The 24,997-nt window shown below is 43.8% G+C and overlaps 1 protein-coding gene across 1 annotated transcript; it reads right to left on the bottom strand.

The window, feature by feature from the left end:
* Positions 1-10,068: 10,068 nt before the first annotated feature.
* Positions 10,069-17,219, bottom strand: LOC142583017 (uncharacterized). The gene is made up of 2 exons (XM_075693245.1): positions 17,060-17,219; positions 10,069-11,529 (listed from the first exon to the last, which is right to left on the bottom strand). Exons 1-2 carry the CDS (start codon positions 17,121-17,123, stop codon positions 10,112-10,114), a joined length of 1,482 nt encoding a protein of 493 aa, XP_075549360.1. The 5' UTR covers positions 17,124-17,219; the 3' UTR covers positions 10,069-10,111.
* Between the last annotated feature and the right edge of the window lie 7,778 nt (positions 17,220-24,997).

Consider the following 24,997-nt stretch of genomic DNA (forward strand, 5'->3'; position numbering starts at 1 on the left):
CGGACAACGGCGTTGTCGCCCGTCTTCTTTTCTTGCGTTCCTGTTTGGCGCCTAATAAAAGAGGGTGAATCTATTTCTCAGTCCCGTCCTATGTGCTCGTAACCTTGGAAAGTGAAGAAACTGGGCACACGTTATAACGAGTGAGTGGGACTGTAGCAGAGACGAGTTCAGCTTTTGATGCGTTACAATGTCTCCTAAATGCTACCTTCAGTCGCTTCGGTAACAAACGCTTGCCTGGTGAGCTGCCTGTAAATAAGTGGTGACTATAAAGTATATCTGTCTCGTGGTAAGGATTCTTTCGTAACAAAATTAAACTCATAAAAATTGAAATTTAAGAAGACGTTTGAGGTACGGAATATTTTTGCATTCTCTCGGGTTAATTCTAAACATGTTGATCTTGATTATTTACAAGCTCCCCTCCCCTTTTATTTTCTGAAAAAGAATTATTGCTGCTTTCAGCTTCCGCTATCGCTTTCAATCATTGACGTTCACGTTCAATGGGAGCATTGCTAGAATTGCTTTATCTAAACTTTTTGTTCACAAGTCGTACATGCGTCGCCTACGACATCTCAACCTCTTCCTTTTTTTCATGCTTACTGAGAGTAGGAGGAGGGAAGAGAAAAGTAGAAGGCAGGGAGGTTAACTAGAATAACGTCCGGTTGGCTACCCTACACCGGGGGAATGGGAAAGGGAAAAACAAAAATCACAGGGAGAGAGAGGAGGGAAGGAAAGAGGGAAACTGCGGCGAGTTCACTGACGCGTGAGGTCTTACAGAAATTGCAATTAAAGTCACAGATGGTCGCACAATTTGCTGAGAGTAAGGCATAAGGTACAAAAGTACCAGTGCGGCAACGTGAAAATTATTTGCACAATGCTTATTATTCACCACCGATGCCGTATTTTGCTGCCGGCTCACAAATTCCTAAAACATCCGTCACATTCCTTTGCTTCTTATTGTTAGCCTCGGGCAGGGAGCGATGGTGAAACACCACGAAACAAGCGTGTGATTGGGCCCCTGAGGACGGATTGAATAATTGATAGATATATGGTGCTTAATGTCCAAAAGCCACGCTGGGATTATAAGAGACGCGTAGGGAAGGTCTCCTGAATATGTTGGCCACCTATGGCTCCTGAATGTGCACCTTACTCTCAGTAGATGAGCGCTTACGCATTTTACCCCTAATAAAGTACGGCCACCGCGGCCGGGATTTCAAACCAGTCATACTGGATGTGAAGGTACTTTACTCTGTCAAGTGAGAATGGATGTTACTTTTACGAACGCCTACTCATTTCTAATTGTAATGGCGGACAGTGATAACTGTGACACTTGTGGCAGAAAAGGAACTGCGTTCCACCTGTTGTGCGACTTCTCACCATACGAAGATCAAAGGCGTGTTCTTCGGGCCGTTTAGAGACACTATAGGTGACGCGTGCCCTTTACAGAACAGAAAAATCCTGGAAAGTGACCTCATCTGTCTGCGATGAGCAAAAGGCATGAAAGCGTAGCTTCGCTTTCTGAGGTCCACCAAATTATATGACCACCTACGACGGACGGAACGCTGGACGCTTATGCAAGTACGTATGTGCACACTGTGAACTTCTCTCGTTCTTCTCATCTTTCAGTTGTTTTCCCCACTCAGCGTAGCCACCCGGGCCCTGCCTGGCTTACCTTCTTGCGTTTATCACTTCTCTCTTCCTCTCTCTCTCTCTCTCTCTCTCTCTCTCTCTCTCTCTCTCTTGTGCTTGGCAGCAGAATGCTGCAACAACTCAGACACCGTGGCGGGTTCCTTGAGACTTGAAACCACGCTAGCGTCACCTGACGCGCTCAAGCGAATATCCCTGTTCTGCGACGCAGAGATTAATGATGTAAAAAGTTTCATTCTGTGCAATTGAAATTAATGCGAAGTCAGGTTAAGTGCAGCGTGCCCCAGATATTGAGCGCTCTCGCTCTCTGCGATGTAATTTCGCGTTAATTGCAGCGAATTACAGTTAACCTTGCGTCAAAAACGTACTAGACCTCGCCAGTCATGGCTTGTAGTAAACTTTTAATGTGACATATCCTTAATCCCTGAAGGTACGGTAAAACTAGATTTGACAGCAAGACTAATATCTCAGCAAATGCGCCGGAGCTAACATAGCTGACTCAAGTCTATGTGTTTGGCTAATGCAGCACAGTTGGCCTGCTGGAATACTCCATATTATTGCATATTTCTGGCGCTGTTACAAACAGACAGCAAAGATGCAACGACGGAGGACCGGACTTGGGCAATGACGATGACAGGACCTGAGGAATACTGATCTTCATTCGAAGGTCAGCATTCCTCGAGTAAACAGACCTTTGTATTAACGAAGGGAAGCGTTGTGAAGATCTGGTGAATTAAGAAGTGAGGCAAGCGTGGCACTAGGTAAAATAAAAGCTTCGAGCAGAACGCCACTGAGCATTGTTGGTAAAGAGGCATGGCGGCACGTGAAGTAGCATTCTTCGCCATCTTTTTCAGAAACCCGGAATTTCTCTTCTTTGCAGTCAGGGTATAACGCAAGAGTCACAAAGCAGATATGACTGAAAAAATTCACGCAGAAATTATAGAAATTGATTACCTAAGTATGCGAAGAACCGGGCCTGCCGTCGATGGGCTCTCACCTCTTTAATTTACTGTAGACGATGCATTTCGTTGCGTTCTTTCAATTGTTTTTCGGTGAGGTGGTACTTTACGTCAAAGTACTCATCTTTAAATCAATCTCTGCCTGTTTTCACGCCACCGTATTCCACGAAAGCAGATTTAAGTTATGTGACTTGGGCGTCGAGATATATAAAAAATTTGACGATTCAATATTAGTGGAGTGCATGGAACACTCGGTTAAAGGAAAACACTAAAGCAAATGCAAGATCTCTCTAGCGCTACTCTATAAGAGCGCAGCCCTACACGCTTTCTCCTCGCAACACCCTCTCTCTCTCCATCTCTCTCTCGAAGCTTCAAGATTCATTGCTTATTCTAAAGGCATCGTTTGGAACGTCCGCTTCTAAAATCATAGATAGGGCAACAGTTTCATTACCTTCCTCACCAATGTATATTTTATACTTATTTTTGAAGTTTTATTCTGTTGCTATATCTTTGAGCTACACTTCGTCTTGCGTATGTGTAAACTATCACCCAAGTATACTTTTCGTCAGAAAGCATCACCGGAGACTTCAGAGCCTACTTTCAAGATCGGAATGGCTAATTCGAAGACACGATGTTGCAGCAGTCTTCATTTTCTCTCTCTGATTGGCGTCGACGACCTCCACGCGCATAGATAATTCCGCACTTTTACATCTATTTAGCTGAAAAGCGCGGCCGCTGCTAACGCTGCTGCAAGGTTTGTGATTGATCTCGTACGTTACATCTGCTTCCCGGCAGTAGGTACAGCCGCATCTTTCAAGAAATCTCCGCTGCGAGTAACGTTAGCGTGCGTGCAGTGTTTGCCAATTCTTATAAGTTCAACCTCAGTCCATTTTTCCATTCACTACATGCGATGACTGATATGCTCGCGTAACGGCCACAGAGCAAGGCGGCCTCTCCAGGCAATAAAACAAGCCGTAAATTCACAAGGCACCATTTCGTTCAGTCGGCTATCGCGAACAGGGAAACCGAGATTAAGAGCAAAAAGCATACGAAATATTTGAAGCAATGCACCCACAGTGCACAACGGTCCCAAGGTAGCGTTCATAGGCAGGACCACATGTAAACGTTGTCACAACCCCAACAATAATGCGCATCCCAATGCAGTTGGCGGTGATGTATGTGTTTGCCTACCGGATACAAAGAAATAGAACAGGCAATTCTCAATATTCTTCGTCGAGTGGATATGCGCATCTCGTTTCCTCTATCATCTTGATCCACCGTACAGAGGATAAAAAAAATAGAAGGCACTACCATTTCGCTTGTTTCAGCCACTGCTGTTGTTCCTTGAGACCATCACTTTTTCTTCGTATATCTCAGTTGGATCTACATTTTTTTTTTCATCACGTTCCCGCTTTGCCCTTTCGGTAAGTTTTTCGGCGGCATTGCAGATTCGCCTTTTTCGCTGTTTACTCGTGCACGCTCTTCGTAACGTAAAAGAAATAAGCAAACATTCTAACAAAAAGAACTGACTCAACCTGTCCCACAGCCGTTTAAATTTTCGTTCTCTTTTTTTTTTCCCTCTAGCAGACAGCCGTCCCCTTTTGCTAGTCTCGCGCGCCAATTTACTTTCTAAGGTTACGCACGCTTCTATACGGGGTGATTCCAGCACACAGCCTGGACAGATCAGTCGACTTCGTTCGGCGCAGTCAATTGCTGCCGTCTATGTTTACGCAACTCCCTGCAGTGAGCTATGCCGAGCGAGGGAGTCGGCCAGCGAAGTCGGCGTGACTGAACTCGTTCATCACCAATGTACGATAGAGCACGAAATCCAAGCCGAAGGCAACGCCAGCCAAGGAACACAAATGCACCGCAGCAACACCGCAACACCGCTAGCCCAAAGGTTCGAGTAATCCCTCAATGTGCAAGCTCGCCAGCTCTGCAACAAATTTTGCGAGAGGCCTGGTTCTTTCAGAGCATTCTGTTTCATTCGGCGCCACCATATTTTCCTTGCTGCTTGTAAATATTTCCATTCTTATTTTTTTTCCCTGTAAGCAGCTATATACTCTCTATAAAACAGGTGACTAGCTTTGTTCGCGCAAATTTATAAAATTTCTTTCATCAAAAGAATTTCAATGATCATTTGGTTTACCAGTGAAAATACGGGTCAAATCAGGAATAGTAGTTTTGTCAAAAAAGTTCGATTTTATGGGTACATTCTTGTCTATATGAGTAAGCCTAGACTGAAAGGCAATACAAATGGTTTGGTTCAGAAAATATGCAAAAGCACCAAGAACGCTACGACAGACGTTTCTAAAACATGTTAGTTTGGGAAAAAAAGTGAAAGAGCTGAAACTCTTATATTTACGAGTAACTCGGGCTTACAAACTGCCTCGAAGGGCATTTTTGCGTCTTGGATAATACGTTGGTAAGTATACTCGAAACTGATGCGACTTTTAACATCAGATTTCTATTAATTGAATGTACCTCAAACACTGACAGACTTCGGTTCCGCAAGTGCAACGTGTGACCAAACGTAATTATTAACAACGAAATTAGATTATATAAGTATATAAATTCAAGTATTATCTCGTTTTTACCGAGTTCCGCGGTCAAACATTATCCACATCACATTATCCAAAAATCCGTATTCTTTCTTGAAGCAACTGGTTTGCAGAGGACCACGGTAACAAGCGACACGTCAAAGGAGGCGGGAGCTTTCTGTAAATACCAGCATGCATGGAAAAACGGCCATGGATCAATGCAAGCTAAATCCTTTGTTTCCCTATACGAGAATAGCATTCACCATCAGTAACTGCAGCAGCAAACATGTTTTGATCAGATGAGAAAAATAATTTGTGCACGGCAACTAGGAACAGCTTCAGCAGTGGCGTTGCAAACATTGCTTAGGGAGTGGCTTAACACGAACTGCAACAATTCTCAAGCAAATCAAAGGTGGCAGGGCACTTCCGCTTAGCTTATGGCGTCATACTACGACCCAATATCGGAAAGCTCTGGATTCGCTTGTACACAAACGTACGGGCCAGTTTCGCCTAGCCTGCAGAAGGCAGAGCTAATACCCCAGTACACCTTGGATATACATACGAGGGCCAATATAGACATTGAGCCTGACTCACGGCCACTCTAAGGTAACAGTCATAACAGTCAGATGACAGTCACGGCGTAAAATATTAGAATTCTTTTGGAGGCAACTGGCACAAAGTAGTGGCACTAACAAAATTTGTGTGCAATGACCAACAAAATTTGTAAGCCTGAGCAAACGCGTGTCTGCACCCTTTGTACATGCGCCAAAGTAAATATACCAGGTAGCGAAGCCGCCATAAAAGCCCATACGGTCAAAACGTGACGGTCCATCGGCGATACATGGGGCTTAGCGCTACCTGTGGGAAGAGGGAAGAATCCCGGCTGAACCAAAAATGAAGTGGCGCCATATCCGTTGAAGAACAAGCGACGTAATTTTAATCGTCAAGGACAAAAAAGTTATTTTGATGGCCTGCCATTATGGCACTATGTTCAAATATCCCGAACTTCGGCGCTATGGTCGTTTCGAGCTTTTAGCGGGGAAAGCGGTGCAGCGAAAGGCCAGCCATACGGGTGTCACAATCGCACCCATGCACTCAGCATTGCTTCTTTGCGGATCAAAGAAAGCTTTGGGTCTCGGTCTCATCGTCAGACGCCAAGCCAGTTGGCCGGTGCAGCCGCACGAAGGCGGCTAAGTGAAAAATGTTTTCGTGATAGTAACTCACTACTTTTTCACTGAACACGTTTACCACCGTGAAACACACCTGGCAAGCACAACGCCACTAGAACTCCTACAGGCGTTGGCAAGCAACACATGTGAAGGGGCGAATACTGGCATGTTAAATTTACGAGCACGTCTTTCTACATACTGCACAAACTGCATTGAATTGCAAACTGATGGCGCGTGAACACCCCCCCCCCCCCCGCGCTTTTATTTTGTGGGTGGTGAAAAACGGGTGTCCGTTGTTAATTATGAAGTTAGAAAATTGCTTTCTTTCCTCACCACATCTATATAAATATAATTAGAAACTTTGATCTCTGTGAATCAATCCAAGTTGTGTCTTGTTCTTCAGAAAACAGCAGTCTTTCTTGAAGAAATTTTTTTCCCTTCTCACCTAGCCGCCCTTCAATCCGATGCCCCCATAAGCGCCCTTGCTGCTGTCGGCGTCAATTGGTTCTGGACCACTTTTCGCCCGAAGCTGCCCGACCCATTTGAAACGATCTTATACACATGCTCAAGATCTGTTTCTAGGCGTGCAGATGAAGGTTTCCTAAGCGCAAGGGCGATAAAGCACGTTTACTCTGTTTCATATTTAATGTGCCGCGCTGTCGAAGCTACGCAATAAGTCCGGTAATCGAAATGTACCACTCCGCACGTTTCCTGATAAACTATCGTGGCATGCATTTTCGGTCGAGCCTGCAAGCGAGCTTGCGCATGGCTGCCACGATGGGCCGGTAATGAAAAACCAGAAAAGGAGTAAAAAAAAAATCTGAGAGCTGTATAACACAGGTATTCAAATGTTAAGGATAAACCTATTTCTTTTATTCATATATTACTGATCCCAAATAAACGACAATTTTATATATTTGCTGGTAAAAAAACAACATTTATTGGTGAGAATATGAAGCTACTGCAAAAAGTCTCCATAGTCTAGTCATAGGCCATAGGCTAGTCTCCATAGCGCCGCACGCTATGTATGAAACGGAGTGAAATGGGCAGCAATTCTGAAGTACAAACGAAACACTTGAACCGAACTCTACGGAGTGTCTAAGGAGCAAAATATACACACGCACTGCTAACATAACGTATCTTGAAAAGCCTCGATAATTCCTCTGGTTAGACCGCAGATCTTATCTGCATATCTAACAAAGACTTCGAGCCACGACATAAAAGTCTAATGGCAACTTTATTGAAGTTTCCTTCATATTTTTTAAACTAACATGTTTGAAAGAAATTAAATATATACCTAAAGTTGCGTTCTAGACATGCTCGCTACTCATAGATACCAAGGAGTGCTGGTGTAACTTCTAGGTGGGTCTAATTTTTATAGAAGAAGGTTGGCAGTTTGAAGCATTGACAGCAAACAGGAAGACTTACCGTTGCGCTTGACTCCTCAGGTGTTGTTGTAGTATCCCTGTCACACGGGCAAACTAAAGTGCGCTTTGAGCAAATGCACTTCAAGATGCTGAGTGTTATTTTAGCGGTGCGCTGCCAGACACGAGAAAGAAAAGTGTTCTTTCAAGTTGGTGGCAATGGCGATCGGGAGTCAGATGGCGGAGTACATATTTGCCTTGTCAACTAAGAAAGCGTGAGGAATAACAGTTCGTTATTTAAGATATATTAATTTGAATTATGGGGTTTTAGCGTGCCAAAACCACGATCTGATTATAAGGCACGCCGTAGTGCAGCACTTCGGTTTCATTTTGACCACCTGGGGTTCTTTAACATGCACCTAAATCTAAGTATACGGGTGTTGTTGCATGTCGCCCCCATCAATATGCGGCAGCCGTGGCCGCGATTTTGTCCCGCAACCTCGTGCTTAGCAGCACAACACCAAAGCCACTAAGAAACCACAGTCGGTAGGTTGTTACTTCTATAAACAGCATTTACAAACACCGGACGGCCGCAACGACCGACTGGACCAATACCACTCCAAATTACGCGTTCCGCCAAGCAACTGCACGGCCATTACCTGGCGTTGCCGTAAACAGCCGACAGCGAATGTAGGATGTTTTTTTTTTTTTTTTTGCAGTGTGGCACATTTTAATACCTGTAACGCTGGCAGTTTTTAAAGAATATGTTATGAGAAATTACTCCTAACTCTGCTTTCAATATTACTTATTTTAGTTTACTCATTGATAACGAGGCTACACACTTCGCCGCGTCGAAGTGTGTTTGCCAAACACGCTCGCGAACGAGCGCGCTCTGCCGTAAGTGCCACTAAGCGCTCCCGCGTGGCCGCCTGCGAATGACATTAGCGGTGAAGTGCACTTGTTTTAGCCCGTGTGACAGTAGTACAACTATACGCGGGTGCGATATGTTGGCACGATGCAGCACGCAAGGCAACTCCTGCTGCGCGGGAAAAAAAAACAGCGCACTTTGAACTATACCAGGTGTCTTACAATGCTCGCGTGATAAGGAGGGATCAAGTAAGATGGGTATGTTCATTATAAGTGTTAGTGAACAATATATTACGACGCAAACTTGTACAGAGTAGAGGGAAATACACAGGAGAAACACTCTGTATTCACTTCGATTTCTACTGGTCTTTCCCGCACAACGATAGATAACTAGCAGTCACTATGCAGGAGTTGCAAGAAACTGTGCCAGTGGGGAGATTGTAACAAAGCACGTTCACCGCTATCGCGCACGGGAACAACACCAAACTTTGTTTAAGTAGAGGTCATCTTTTAAAACGACGATTTCGTAGCCTATTCATCTGGTTTAAAGGTATCTATAGTCTATCAATATAAGCGTTATCTACTGCGCAGGCTTATGTACTAGCGTCAAAACGCCGCGCTGCCACCATGCATCGAAATCATGTCATCATAAATGTGCGTATATATATATATATATATATATATATATATATATATATATATATATATATATATATATATATATATATATATATATATATATATATACATACATATATATGGCAACAACTGTCAATCACGCCCGAAACGAACTCTTCATTGAACCTCAAAGCCAACGATAGCGGCGAGTGCAGTCGGCGATCGTCGAAATCTGATCAGCGGGGCAAACGCGTCGGCTTTTGTACATGACTCATCCAAGGTTCCGGCGTAATGGCCGGTTTCGGTGTGCGATCCAGAAAGCACTACACAATTTGCGTCGAGTATACATCAGGCTACACAATGTGTGGTAACAACAGACAACGGACAGCACCATCGATAAGTGCGCCGAGCGATTGCGTTACACATTTGTTAGCTGGTGAAAACCGGACAGTGGACACACGTGAATAAGTACATATGTCAATATACATGTACGCTCGTGTTTCCTTTCTTCTAGTTAAAGTATACTCACTCTCTGCTATGCCCTTGTTTGTAATTACTGAGATCACTTCTTCGTTATTTTTAAATTATTCGGTTTTGTCCCTCTTTGCCCTTTGTATGCGACCTCCATAATACTGGACGTAAGGTTTTAAATATATCTGGCAAGGTGTATCGAAGTGTAGACCGATGGTACAAATTTAGAAATACGAAAAATGGCGCATCAACTACCAAATGAACCGAGAGCACATTTCTAGGAACATAACTATTTAATCGATATTATCATAGGTACAGCACGCAAAGCATGTGGCGTACGCTGCATAGGCTATCTGGAACTTATCAATTGAGACAGCTAGCTCCATGCTTTCTCAACCCCTTCCCCTGAAAGAAAGAACAATGACACTTGTGAACATTCGGGGAAATAACATTTTTATACACGCGATACAAACACAGGGTTATTGTTTCAAAGTCTTCTTCAAATGTACATCTGCCGTGTCGCATTGAGTGTATGGTTTGTATTGTTGTACGAATTGTCCGTCGCGTCCTCTAAGTAGGTTGGCTTCGATTGTTACGTCAATCATTCCATTTCCGAGAAAAAAATCTGTGGCAACGATGCCGGAGCACGTCTGTTGTTTGTGTCTGAAGAATTCCGTCACGTCATGGTTTGCCCACTCCGCCGCTCGCCGCGTACCCACGATAAGGTCCGGGAATGACGGCGTGAGCTCAGCCATTATAGAAATAGGATTACAACTTCCGTGTGCGCAAGCTTTTGCGTCTAAGTATTTCATAAGCTTTTTGGGGCATTGCGCATTGGCCCACCGGTGCAGTATGGCTGGTGCCAAGTAATTCTCATAACGCCCTCTAAAGTATTTCGAATGGTAAAATACTATGACGTGGCCCTGCACCATGGTTCCATTTTGGGATTCACCAAAGATCTCGTTCAACTTTTTCAAATAATCGAACCGCTTTCGAATCACGCCACTCAGTTCTGTCACGATTAGTTTCTGAAGCTCCGCATGTCGTGCCGACACGTCGTCGTATCCTTCGTCAAAACCCGTGGTGAATCTGTGAAAGTCGAGAATCACCAGCTCCCCGGTCTCTTCCACAAACTCGCGGACCTCCCTGAGTACCTGCCTTACGGTTGGCCATCCTCGAACCCTATCATGGGTAATATAAAACTGGCCACTGGAATACTGCACCCTCAGATCCAGGGAACGAATTCCATAGGCCAGCTGCTGCTTTATCGTCTGGTCCTGAGTGTACACGTGCTTTTCGTGTGGAAGCGTGACGCCTTGGTTGTACATCCCGGCATCGTGCGTTCCGGGAATGAGCATGTCCATTAAACTCAGCGAGGAAAGTACGGAGTAGTTTTCACGCATCCAGCGGGGCTTCGGTGTGAAGCACGATGAATGCAGTACTTCGACGCATTTGGGAGCTGGTCCCTTTGACGACGAAAGGCGCTTCGGAAAACAGCGTATAAGCTGAGTAAGGTGGAGAATGGTTGTGTTCAATTCTCCTTTTTCCAAGTTCCACCTTGCTTTCTGTTTAACAAATTCCAACGCTTTCCCATTTTTGTCGGCATTTTCGTTTCGCACTATGAGTGCCCAGTAGCCGAGGCACTCTCCTCTCATCAATGTGCTGACGCCGAAGTTTGGTGCTAAGGCGCTAGTTTCGTATCTACCGGAAGAAGTTTTGATAGTCCACAAGCTGAGAATGTCAGACAGGGCCCTTGGCGGATTATATCTTGAGAGAACGGCAAATGTTTCGCCTATGTAATCCTCTTGTATGCCAAACCAGTTCAGCTCGAAGTAGCCGTGCTTCTCAAGCCCGCTGAACGATGACACTGTCAAGTACGTTCCAGATTTTCGCATTTCTGGAAGGAGATAGAAAAGCCTGTGCTTTAGTCCGAAAAATCATTTTTGTTTCTTTATCAGAAACTATCTGTATTGCGCAACAATACCGTGATAATAGTTTTATTATCCAATAGCTATGAAACACTTGTAACGTGTCGATTTTCACAAATATGCGCCTACAACTTTCTGAGGATAGTCCCATAGTTTCACAAACGTTTGCTGCCTAAATAAATTAGCAGAAGCAGCAGGCTTCGAGGGCTCATAATTGCTACTGCCTATCTCCACACTGTGAACTCAATATTATGGGGAAAAATATCAGTTTCTACGGTAACCCAGAATAACGGCAAATGTATAAGACAATGTATACCAAGCTATTTTGTGCCTCGCGGCTGCAGAAGCATCGACTATGAATCTGTGATAGAAAAACGACTCTAGAATATCGGGGGAAAAAAGGCTGGCCGGCTGCAGGCATCCAACCACGTAGTAGTAGAAACTCCGCCCTTTTCAGACTCTCCTAAATTGACCTTGAAACACTTTTAATGATATTGTACAAACATACTGAGTCGTTAGGCTAGGTCCTTCTGATCATTAGGTGAAGCATTGAAGCGCTCCGCGTAAAGCACGTAATTTATATTTAGGATTTTGAAATTTGCATCGCTACCAATGGCATCGGCGCAGCTGCACTGTTTTCAGCCGGCCCCTTCCAATTGGCGGCAGTAGGGCGAGCTATCCCATTGGCTACCCAGGTCGCGTCCCTGATAATTTTTGTAACTTTACGGTGAACAAATGGTGTTCGTAATAGTTGGAATGTTGTTTAATTTCTTTCTATGAAAAAGGTAACAGAAAGATACACACCAGCAATTTCTCACTACACTCAAGCACTCCCGGCAAATAGCAGGTCTCGTCTACTTGTGTTACAAGGTTCTCCATATGGACGCAAGCTGCGCGGTCAGTGCTTTTCTCGAGCTTTCTTTTCGCGAGCACCATGGATCACCCTTGTTATGTTGTGGGCTGCAAATCTAGCGATCGTCATCATGTCAAGCCGTGACATCGTGTCCCTCTGCAAGTAATAATATTTGGGATTTTACGTGCCAAAACCACTTTCTGATTATGAGGCACGCCGTAGTGGAGGACTCCGGAAATTTTGACCACCTGGGGTTCTTTAACGTGCACCTAAATCTAAGTACACGGGTGTTTTCGCATTTCGCCCCCATCGAAATGCGGCCGCCGTGGCCGGGATTCGATCCCGCGACCTCGTGCTCAGCAGCCCAACACCATAGCCACTGAGCAACCACGGCGGGTTCCCTCTGCAAGTAACATGCGAGTTGTGTGGCTGCAGCGCATCGGGCTGTCGGTAACTGACTGGCACCAGCATCTACACGTTTGTGGCCCTGACTTCCCGCCGAAGGATTACTACCCCAATAGAGAGCTTTAGCGTGCCCGGTATTCGTATAAACGCAAGCGCAAGCGGAGTGGCCCTGCGCGTTTTACCGGATGAGTGGAGGCGCAAACGTGAAGGATGGATGGATGTTATGAGCGTCCCCTTTGGAACGGGGCGGTGGTTTGCGCCACCAAGCACTTGCTATTATACTGCCTAATGTCCTACCTAAGTTAAACAATTAAAATAAATAAATAAACACTATGAGCTCCAACACCCAAATTTTATGATCTTCTATTGCTAACTGTGCTTTTGTACGTTTCCATTTTTTGTCGTTTCCCTACTTTTCGTCCACCAATCCTCCAATCGCCTCTTACTAATGCCTATTGCGGACATGCTTACTTTTCCACTGCTCCCGCTGAACCCAAGGGGTTCAAGGAGGCCAGTGGTGCCTAAATTCACCGCTAGGTAGACGTCTTCACATTCTAATAAAATATGCTCCATAGTTTCCCAAGCTTTACCGCAGCAAGTGCATGCTTCTTGTTCCTTCTTATATCTCGCTTTATAGGTGCGTGTTCTAAGGCATCCCGATCTCACTTCGAAAAGTAATGAGCTTCTCTTTCAGTTATCATAAATTGTTTCTTTCCTGATTTCGTTTTTTCCTCTTAAGCAGTTACTCATGGCAGGAACCCCCTGCATGGTGCCGCCACCTGGTGACACAGAGCTCAACTAGACAACCACAGAGGTAATTTAGCAGTAACTAAGTGTATTCTACTTTGCGACTCGCGTAAATATTCGGCAGGAGCACCATCGTAAACGCACTACCTTTTAAAATGTTCGAAACGTCTTACACTTGGTAAAAGCTATAGTAGATATGTGCTTCGCCGGTTAAGCTCTGCGCCACCAGGCTGCTACACCATACAGGCCGCTCAGGCCACTCACGTTTATTCTATGCCCCTTCATCACAGCAGTATCAGCATGTAGGGGCTTTACTTTAGGCCTCCACCCCTCCGTCGAAACGTCCAGCTCGCTTGCGGTAACTGGAATGCCGGTCACACTCGGCCCTGAAACAGAACGCTCCCAACGCACGCTGGTTGGATAGCTCTCGCGGGAGTTCGACGGCCAGGCGGCTAACGGAGGGGTTGGAAAGGCATCGCGCGCTGGCTCCAAGACAACCGCAAGTAAACAGCACGACGTCACATCATGGCGCAGAACCAGTGAAGGCGACGCTTTTAGTCTCGCTAACTCGGCGAATGAGTTGAGGAGAGAAAGCACGGCTAGGAAGGAGGGTAACTTGCCATCATCTGTACTTCTCTTAGTATGAGACGCCTCGCTCAAATTGTGGCACTGGAGTTTACTGTAGCTGTACTCTACGCGTCTACAACATTTGTCCAAACCGTTTCAGCGACCCTTTAAGCAAAACGTGATCGCAATGCTCCATTTGTGTTTTCTTTAAGTAGGCTTTGGTGCCAGTGATGAGTTAATGCTTCACTGAGTGTTATTTTATCCCCGAAAAAGCGCACAGTAGCAAACCTCAGGACGCTTTATCACGCTGTGTGATTACAGTGACATGAGTCAGCTTATACTGTTGCCATGGACATGAGTCTTTGTCATAGGCTTTTTAGGGTGGGATATAGAGCCTTGTGGAGTACTTAAAAAATGTGTCCAGGCTGTGAAACACTATTCTGGTCCCGTATAGCCAGAACAATGGCTGGGTCAGATATATGCTACCATACCTATGCCTCTTCCTCTCTGGGTCACTACAGCAACGCATGAAGCGTGTGTGGACCTGAGGTCCCATTAAAGTGCAATACAGCAGTATTTGCGCGAGCCACCGGGAATTTCGCACATGTTTGACAGGATTGCGGAAGTGGCTTTGTTCTAAGCGCTGTAAGGTTAATTTTTCTCTGTATGGCGTTCTCATGTGATAGCTGCTACTGAGCGCCAATGTCAATTAAAGACATCAATGGTTGTTGAGCAAATGTGGACACCACCTTACGCAAACGCAGCACCTGTACTTCAGTAAAGTGTTGAGCAAGGCTAGTTATTTGTGTTGCACACTGACGACGCAAACAACACGGAGGAACATGACTGCAACAAGCACTGATAGCCACAGAATACCTTTTCCTTCTTTGAATTATGGCATTGACTTTGTTTTCTTTTTTTTTTCCTAAGAATATCAAGTTGCATAGGTGGCAAGCGACATTTGCCAAGGCTAGAGCTTGATCTTCACAACTTACGGACCTGTACCGCAGGGCCTCTCCGATCATACATTTCGTTCCACGCCATGCCTTGTGACATCGTATATCTATATCGCAAACTACACTTCAAACTCCCCAAAACATAATTTGTCCTGTTTAATCTACAACTTGTGCACAAATGAAATCATAGAACTGCTTGCTAAAGCTTTTTGTAAGGCTTACGCATCCATGTAAGTCAGATTGATCCCCCAAGCGCAAGGATGTAGACAATAGAAGCTGCCCATTTAACTTAGTAGCCCGCAACTTCATTTAGTAGTTTGGGAAGGCATATATTTCTAGGCAGCCGGCCTTAACAGTCCACTACAGCCACCAATTGTTAAGAATGTCTTTAAGGTTACAGCATTATGCTTAAGCTGCACCTCCACAATGACTACACACCATACATACTCGACTAAGAGACGTACCCTTTCAAGAGCCATAACCACAAATTGGCAGCCTGAAATAAAAAAAAAATAAAGAAGAATAGTTCTAATAAAGAATTCGAAGACTGAAGAGAGCGTCGCAGCTTGTGCAAATGCTTTTGTATTCTGAGCGCGTGGCATGTGCAGTCTCCTGAGACCGTTGCGGAAAGCTTTGACGTCACAGTCATACCTAACGCCACGGAGGGCACTGAGGACAACTCTATCCAAGAGCGTGTTGCCTAACTAAATATCAGCAGTGGTGACAGTGACAGTCGTGAGTACTGTACACGGGCACCAGCTGCGTGGCGAGATTACGCGAACAAATATATGGTATACGAAACTAACAGCACTGCTATTTTAGCACAAGGGAATCAATTGTGTCGCACGTGGCCAGCATAATTAGATAACAAATGGCATAACCCCGTGTAAAGGCCGCACCACTTCAAAACTGCGAGAAATAAAGGGCTGCTCTCAGACGTGTATATACCGTAGAAAAATGCATGTGAGCGCGTGTGAGACTTAGGCATTTTCCCTTTAAAATTTGTATAATTTGTGTATAATTTTGTATGTCAGCAAAAGTGACCTTTAGAGCAAATTTTCTCACTTACTTATGTCATATGTGGTCTGAAAAAATGAAACCCGGTACGTCATATTAAGGCATACTTTGGTTTCTTGGAGAAACTTTAAAACAATTCTTTGCTTACAAGGAAAGCTCGGAAAAAAACCTCACGCTAACACCCTAAAATCATTTAGTAAAGAAATGAACGGGGCTAGTTCCTGGACGTTCATGATTATGTTGCGCTTAGTGTTACACTGACGAACGTGAAGGACAGGACGCGGACGTACGTAGCGCAATGTCCGTCCGCGTCCTGTCCTTCCCGTTTGTCAGTGTAACACTAAGCGCAATATAATCATGAATCCTAAAATCACTTATGATCCTATTAAAATATTGATTTTGGAGCTTACTGGATATACGAGCTTTATCCTTTTCCTTTTTCTTTTTCAAGAATCTTTCTGCATGTTAAACAGACAACCCGCATGGTAAAGCTGGTGCCAACGATATTGAAAGCTCGCCATTCAAGTAAGAAACAACAGTTTGCCATGTTACGAGAACATGTGAAACACTAGAGAAACTTGCCATTACGCGATACATATGCGGCGTGTGTATACAGCCCCGCATGCACGCCATACACATACCCGCATGTGATGCACAAAACGCGCATTGTAGTTCACACGTGATACGTGCGCGGTACATGTGACCCAAATACGCGTAATGCCAAGTTAAGTAGAGCACCGCGAGTTCCGTCAGGAATTCGCTAACAGTATTTTAAGAACTAATATAAGCTTCTCCTCCCTCTAATCCATGGCTTCTTCGACAAAATACACAGCGAGTTCTCTGCCTACGGCCTCTCGAACGCACTTTATACAATAAGTGGCAAAGCCAAGAGCTCGGTATTACTGAGGAAGCAAATGTCCGCCGCAAGGGCCACAAAAAAAAAGTAGCCATCACCTGGAAGCGTATGAGCATGGCTGGTTCCGGATATCATAAAAACAAAGAACACTGCCGAAATCATGGTGACGACCAGTGCTTAATCTTATAACCACCAACTAGATGCAACATTCAAGAAAGGCCATCGTCATTCTCTTAAGCGGCTGTGTCATTTGCATGCTTTTTTGTAACACAGTTCCAGCATCACTCAGAGTTGAAGCCATTTCGTTAAACCAGGACAAAACACAATACCCGAATTCGCAATACTCCCTCAGACAGCTCTTCTTTCTTCTTTCATCTACCTATTGTGGTAGAAAGGCCTGACAGCGCGTCGCTTTGAGAACTAGTCTTGCTTTTGGGCCATATCAATAGCACGAATGACAAGGTCATCTCGCTTTGACAAGCCAATTGTTTTGCGCCACGTAGCTCTGCGAGGCTACTGAAAGCTTACCACATTTTATGCCATCCCATGTAGACATATTAAAGAAACTTGCACGCCACGGTCAGCAAACTTTTGTGGCATATAATTCTCCTTTAACCTCCAGCGTGTTTTTTCAAGCAACGCAAAGCAAGAAAGCTTTCGCGGAACTATGGTCTCGCGCCAAACACACAAAAAAAGGGGAACGAATGCGAGGTAGATGGACCAAATAGTAAATCTTAGGCATGCGGCGTGGCTAGGTTAGTCGTCCATGACAGATATGCTTCCCGAGTAAGAGTGATAGCTGACGCATCATTCCAGCAAAAACTTTCCGACAAGTTTTCTTTCTTCTCTTGCGACGACTGTAAAAGAAACCTTCAATAACCTTACAGTGGTAGCGGCTACATCCTTTGAGTAAGAGCGAGAAGGACAATAAGTAAAGAATAAATTATCAATCTAAGTCATGACGATCAAAAAAATATTGGGAAATACGCTAGACTGCTTACGTGTGGGAATGCGAAAGCATTGGAGTCCCTTTGGTGAAATGTTTTCGACTGATGTTTTCTACATGCATTGAAGTTCTGTCTGCTGATTGACTGTGTGTGTTTGCATATACATTGGCTGAAGACATGCTCATTTTATACACTCATGACAGCAGCCGAGGGTCCATCGCAGTAGACCCAGCATCGTTGAAATCCGAAGAGCAAGTGAGGTGCGGGAGGCAGATTGCTCATTTTATGCACACAAGACGCGGCGCCACGTCCTCCCCAGTGGCTGCGCCGTCACGTGTTCAATGACGTGTGCACTTGGCACACAGCATCGTTATTTCCCGCCTACTTAAAAGCACGCAATTACATTATGTCATTGGCAGAAATAGTATTGCTGACCTTAACACTACGAGTTTCTAGGTTCGCGATACTATGAACCAAGCAAACGCCTGTTTTCTATGCTAAAAATCTTGCCTTCTGATTTCGTACAAGAATTACGATTAGCCACATGTATTAGCAATGCTATAAGATACATCGAGCCATTCCCTATTCCGTTACTCTGCCCCCCACAACTCCACGCTAGGAACCAAACTTTTGGTAACTTAACTATCCCGCCAATAAAAAACGCCTATGGCAAACGACTGCTACAGTATCCTGGAGCGAAGGTATGGAATGATATTCCGCATTACATAAAGAACTCGCCGAACTTGCTGAGAGGAATGAATAAGTATTACTTCGAATTTATTCTCTCTGCTCCTTGAACTGATCCTTATGTTCTTTTTTTGTTAAACCATGTACAACTATTATTTCATCCGGTTTTTTACGTTTATCGCGAAGTGTTGCAATTTTCCTGCTCTCTTTGCTAACTTTTCGAAAAGACTAATAATAATACCTACCCAATAAGTTTTCATTTTGAAAATCTGTGTACTACTATTGCTCATTATTGCTGTATTTATTGCAAAGTATTGTCTTTTTTGTATTCTTGGTTAATATATTGGAAACTCTTTACTTGCGCTATTTTATAACAGTTTCGTATAAGTATATATTGAAATGGGCCCCGTACAAGCCATTGGCTATGGGACCATACAGATTGTGCGTATCTTGTATAATGAAATGTATTTGTGTAAGAAAGAAAGAAAAAAGAAGGAAAGAAAGAAAGAGAGAGAGAAAAGGAAAGAAAGAAAGAAAGAAAGAAAGAAAGAAAGAAAGAAAGAAAGAAAGAAAGAAAGAAAGAAAGAAAGAAAGAAAGAAAGAAAGAAAGATAGTTCTCATAGCAAAATAATATTTTACTTCCAAAATGTCGCAGCAACTGTGGCAAACTGTTGGTTTTGCTAGTGTGAAAATGTGGAATAATTTAAACGCTTTTTGTAAACTCATCACCTATATTATCATCGTACCAGCGGTCCCTGGGAGCTTATGTAAACTGCATCTCTTTCTCGGTGTTTTTTTTTTATGTTGCTTATTATGTGCACTTTTATGTTATGATGTTTTGAGACACTGCATAACTAGTGTAATCCGTTTGTGTTCCTAACCGCAATTGACGCCTTTTCAGTCTTATGTTATTATGTAACCAAGAACAAGAGGTCCTGTTGCAGTTTCTAACTGCGGAACTACTCTTTCTGTATAACAACTACTAATGAAACAATAATGAAACTAATGAAACAATGAACTTCAATATGAATCTGGACAAACCATAATGAAACTAATCAAACAATGAACTTCAATCTGAATCTGAACCATCAGTCTGCCATAACCATGGAGTCACCATGGCATCAAGGCAGCGTGCTCGTCGCGCTTGGGTTCGATTCCAACCCAGACCGAAATATACCAAATTTTCTTTTCAGAGCTATCATTTGCATTGTTTAAAGAAACCTCCCTGAGAAATTTGACGTCAGTCCGGGTATTTTTGACGCGTCTTTACTCTTTGTGCATTGTGTGTCTATCATTTCTGGTACCATCGATCGGTCACGCCGATTACGCCGACGGATTTTCGCTTAATGGGGCATATACCGCTTTCGCATTGAAAGTTAAAGGAAATCAAGGAGATCATCCTGTGGCCCAAGAAATACAGGAGCATGTGGCGAGCACTTACTCAGAAAGAGCTGAGGGGGGAGGGAAAAGGGAAAAGCAGAAGGCAGGGAGGTTAACCAGGATAATGTCTGGTTGGCTACCCTACACCGGGGGAACGGGAAAGGCAAAAACAAATATGACAGGGAGAGAGAGGAGGGAAGGAAAAAAGGAAATTGCGGTGAGTTCGCTGACGCGTGTGGTCTTATAGAAATTGCATTAATAGTCACAGATGGTCGCACAAGCCCGTCGTCCTCAAGAAGCACAAAAGCACCTTCACCGCTTTATGGGCTGAGAAAACGTATGAAGTCCCGATGTACTCTAAGATATAAAGGTGAACAGAACGATACACAAATCATACAAAAAGCATATCTAGAGGGTCTCCCGGTTAACATGCGCCATGTGCTAAAAAAACTGTAGAGAAAGCCAATTGTGTATCAGCATCAGACAGAAGAAACGTCCAGTATTCTTTATATTCAAAATAACTTGTCCTTGGGTTTGTTCGTCTGTACCAAATGAAGCCGTTACCGCGCGAATGGGACAAGACACATGGAACACAACAGCGTACACAATGGTCCCTGCGTGTTGTCCGGAGAAGCCGGTCTTCTATTCTGTGTGCATTGTGTTATTTGCGCTGCTTTTCATATTTATATTGTCTTTAATTTATTATCTTTCATTGACTAATTAACCACCTTCTTAATTATTACAGTTACAATATATATGTCACCTTTATGTTTTAGAAGCCACTCGCAAATACCCAGTTCAATTGTTTGCAACCCGCTATCGCCTGCGTGTCTATTTTTCGTTAGTGTTTAAAAGGAAGCCCACGAAACACTTTAAAATGCCGACCCCGGGCTGTGCCTGCGCGCCGCAGCAGTGCTGGGTTTAAGCATGCCGCAACGAAACTAAACAAGATTCCTCTCTGACCTGGCCATTGCGCCACTTTGACAGGGCGTTTGACTCTTATCAGTTAATTATCTTTGGGTTTTCACTTGCCAAAACCACGATCTGTCTATGAGGCACGCCATAATGTGGAACTGCTGAATAAGTTCCACCACCAGGGGTTGCTTAACTTGCGCCCAAATGAACGGTATACGTGCATCTTCGCATTTCGCCTCTGCCTAAATGCGGCCCCCGCTGCCGGAGTTTCATCCCACGACTTCGATCTTAGCAACGCAACGCCAAAGCGCCTCAGCAACCATGGAGGGTGGCTCGTCTCTCGGTATGGCCTTGAAATTCTTGCTAGCGATGAGCCTCTAGTCTCGGCGCACGACCTTTGTGACAGCGCTACACAGATTGCCAAACCCCACCTTGGCAAAAACTGCTGCGCCAGCTGTCGATTTACCGCGTAACGACAAACCGTACATGTGGCACCCACTTTAGAAGAAAATCGACATCCCATGGATACTTATGGCATGAATGGTCCATTATACGGGTGAGATTAGTTCGTTCACTGCGTGTTTGAGAGCACTTTGCCATGCATAGTTATGACTTGAATGGCCCATTGTACGGGTGGGATTAGTTCGTTCACCACGTGTTTGAGAGCACTACAGCTGCGCTGCGCAAGTGGGGTCCGAAGTCAGCGTTCGCTATATTTTGAGCTATTTCTCTTAAACGCGAGAAAAAGAGCCACGCATAAGAAAGCATATCAGCACTTGTTGCTGTGCTGATTGGTTTATCTTATTCCACAGAACTAGGATGCACCCAGGGGTCGAAAAAAGCTTTAGGGCAGGAAAGAGCGCTTTCTACGGTCCTAAAGCTTTTTCCTCCCCTGGTTGCATCCTAACTTGGCACAATAAGATATAGCACACCGGAAACAATTGAATTGGATTTTCTCAAATGTTATCTCAAATATAGCTTTGACGTCTTTTGAAAGTATGATAATTAAAAGGCTAGCAAGCTAATCGTAGTACATAAGCTAATATTTAGAACCAATGAAAATGTTTTTTTTTTAAATAGTGCGCGCTTTTCTTGGGCTGCTGCTAACAACATGCAGTTTCGTTCAGCAGCACAGAAAGCCTCCCGTCTTTTATTAACTTGGTACACAATAGCGGAACGCTATATATACGATTTAGAAAAACAGCCTTTATATTCCTCTCACAAGGCTGCTCTGCCGCAATGACCTTTCACTAACTGCATAACATATTCTTGCAACTTACGCACGGCTGCAGCTGCACAGCGTTATACTATGCAACAAGTATGCACATTTGCGAAAATAAAATTGTTTTAATAACGGCTCATACACATAAATATTTACTGCATATTAACAAATTAACAGAATGTTTTAGAACACTACGCAATTCGGATCTATTTTACTGCTGTTGTTCGTTCTTAATATCAAGATGTTCAATCCACGCTGCACCTGCTTGAAAGAGAGACAGAGATTTTACTGAATGGAAGGCAGAGGGGTGAGCCTCATCAATATAGCATACAATGACACAGCATCTCAAGGAACCAATTTCATATACATAGTCGAAGTTAGATTAGACAATACATTCTATAAGGTGTCCCAGCTAACGTTATCCAAGCTGTTTAAAGAAAAAGAAACTGATTAATAAATACAGTGCAGGATACAAACGTAAGAGCTACGGTGCTTGGTTGTCAGACATCTGACGACCGTGCACCCTATGTTTGATAGTTGTCTTATTCCGTGATCTTATTCTTCTTTTCTTTTTCTTCGGACAGCTTAACTAACTTTAGCTGGGAATCACGGTATAGTGGCAGTTGCATTCCTCCCTTTCGACAATATTTGCCCATTAACTTCGCTCGTAGACTCGGCAGATTTTGTTGTGCGCGACATTTTGAATTACTGAACTCAGCATGCTGCCGCTTAGTGAAAAAGCAAATTGTTTCAGTCATTGTCACCATGCGCTTTCATACCTGTATATTATACATCATAAGCACGCAACAGAAAATTTCTTTCTACTTGAAATTAGCTCATAGTTCTATGGAAACCCGTCAGTATTCTTCTGGGGAAAAAAACGCTGCAGCAGCACATTCAAACTTGCGACACAAACACATGAACAGGAAATCATCCGAAAAACATTCTGGTTTTCCGCACTGATCCTTGCTTCCTTTCAGAGCGAAATATTTATATAAAATCTTATATAACTGGAAGAAACGTGCCTGTGTTAAGGTTATAGAAAGCAAAGTCGTTCATAATCATCATCATCATCATCATCATCATCATCATCATCAACACATTTTATGTCCACTGCAGGATGAAGGACTCTCCCTGCGATCACCAATTACGCCTGTCCTGTGCCAACCGATTCCAGCTAGCATCTACGAATTTCTTAATTTCATCACCCCGCCTAGTCTTCTGCCGTCCTCGACAGTGCTTCCGTTCTGTTGGCATCCAATATGTAACCCTAATCGTCCACCGGTTATCTAACCTATGCATTACATGACCTGCCCCGCTCCATTTCTTTCTCTTATTGTCAATTAGAATAACGGCTATCCCTGTTTGCTCTCTGGTTCACACCACTCTATCCCTGTCTCTTAACGTTACTCCTAACGTTCTTCGTTATTACTCTTTGCACGGTCTTTAACTTGTTTTCGAGCTTCCTTGTCAGTCTTCAAGTTTCTGCCCCGTATGTCAGCACCGGAAGAATGCGTTGATTGTACACCTTCCTTTTTAATGATAATGATATGCTTCCAGTCAAAATCTGACATTGTCTGCCGGATGCGCTCCAACCCATTTTTATTCTTCGGTAAATTTCCTTCTCATGATCAGGGTCCCCTGCGTATAACTGACCTAGGTAAATGTACTCCTTCACAGAGTCCAGAGGCTGAATGGCGATCCTGAACTCTCGTTTCCTTGCCAGGCTATTCAGGATTATCTGTGTCTTGTGCATATTAATCGTCCACCCCACTCTTATACTCACTCTGTTAAGGTTCTCAATCATTTGTTCCAGCACGTCTTCAGTGTTGCTGAACAGGACAATGCCATGTGCAAATCGAAGGTTGCTGAGATATTCGCCGTTGATTCTTACTCATAAACATTCCCTGTTTAATAGCTTGAATACTTCTTCCAAGCACGCAGTGAATAGCATTGGAGAGATTTGGTCTCCCTGTGTGACCCCTTTCTTTATAGGTATATTGCTGCTTTTCTTGTGGAGAATTAAGATAGCTGTAGAACTTCTGTAGATATTTTCCAGGGTGTTTACGTAAGCAGTCTGCACTCCTTGATTACGTAATGCCGATATGACTGTTGGTATCTCTACTGAATCAAATGCCTTTTCGTAATCTCTGAAAGCCATATGGAAAGGCTGATTGTAATATGCGGATTTCTCTATTACCTGATTGATGACATGGATGTGATTCATTGTAGAGTACTCGTTCCTTAAACATCCCTGTTCCCTCGGCTGACTAAAATCCAGTGTTGCCCTTGTTCTATTGGAGATTATCTTGGTGAATATTTTATATAATATTGGAAGTAAACTATTGAGCCTATATGTTTTCAATTCTTTAACGTCTCCCTTTTTGTGGATTAGTATAATGTTGGCATTCTTCCACTCCTCTTGGACTCTTGAAGTCGATAGACAGTTGGTATAAAGTGCTGCTAGTTTTTCAAGCATTATGTCTCCTCTATCTTTGATAAAATTAACTGGTAGTCCCTATTATCCTGCCCCTCTTCCCCACTTAATGTCTTGCAAGGCCCTTCTAACTTCATCGCTAGTCATAAAAGGGGTCTCTGTAACCTGTTCATTAGCACTTCGAATAGAGTAGCTGTGGCTCTTTGGTACTGTACAGGCCAGTACAGAATTCTTTAGCTGCTTTTATTATATCTTCCAGATTACTGATGATATTACGCTGCTTTCTTTCAGTGCATACATCTTGGTTTGTCCGATGGCAAGTTTCCTTCTCACTGATTTCAGGCTCAGACCATTTTTTACTGCTTCCTCAATCTACCTCACGTTATAATTTCAAATATCCCTTATTTTCTCCTTGTTGATTTGTTTTGACAGTTCCGAGAATTCCATC

The sequence above is a fragment of the Dermacentor variabilis genome, chromosome 5 (genome assembly GCF_050947875.1).
Source record: "Dermacentor variabilis isolate Ectoservices chromosome 5, ASM5094787v1, whole genome shotgun sequence".
In the NCBI taxonomy this organism is placed as follows: domain Eukaryota; kingdom Metazoa; phylum Arthropoda; class Arachnida; order Ixodida; family Ixodidae; genus Dermacentor; species Dermacentor variabilis.

What these genes read in the sequence shown, in the direction of transcription:
- LOC142583017 (XM_075693245.1), bottom strand. Translation starts at nt 17,123, where the DNA reads ATGATTTCGGCAGTGTTCTTTGTTTTTATGATATCCGGAACCAGCCAT. An exon ending in CCATGCTCATACGCTTCCAG is followed by an intron (nt 11,530 to 17,059) that starts GTGATGGCTACT and finishes ATCTCCTTCCAG; the next exon opens with AAATGCGAAAATCTGGAACG.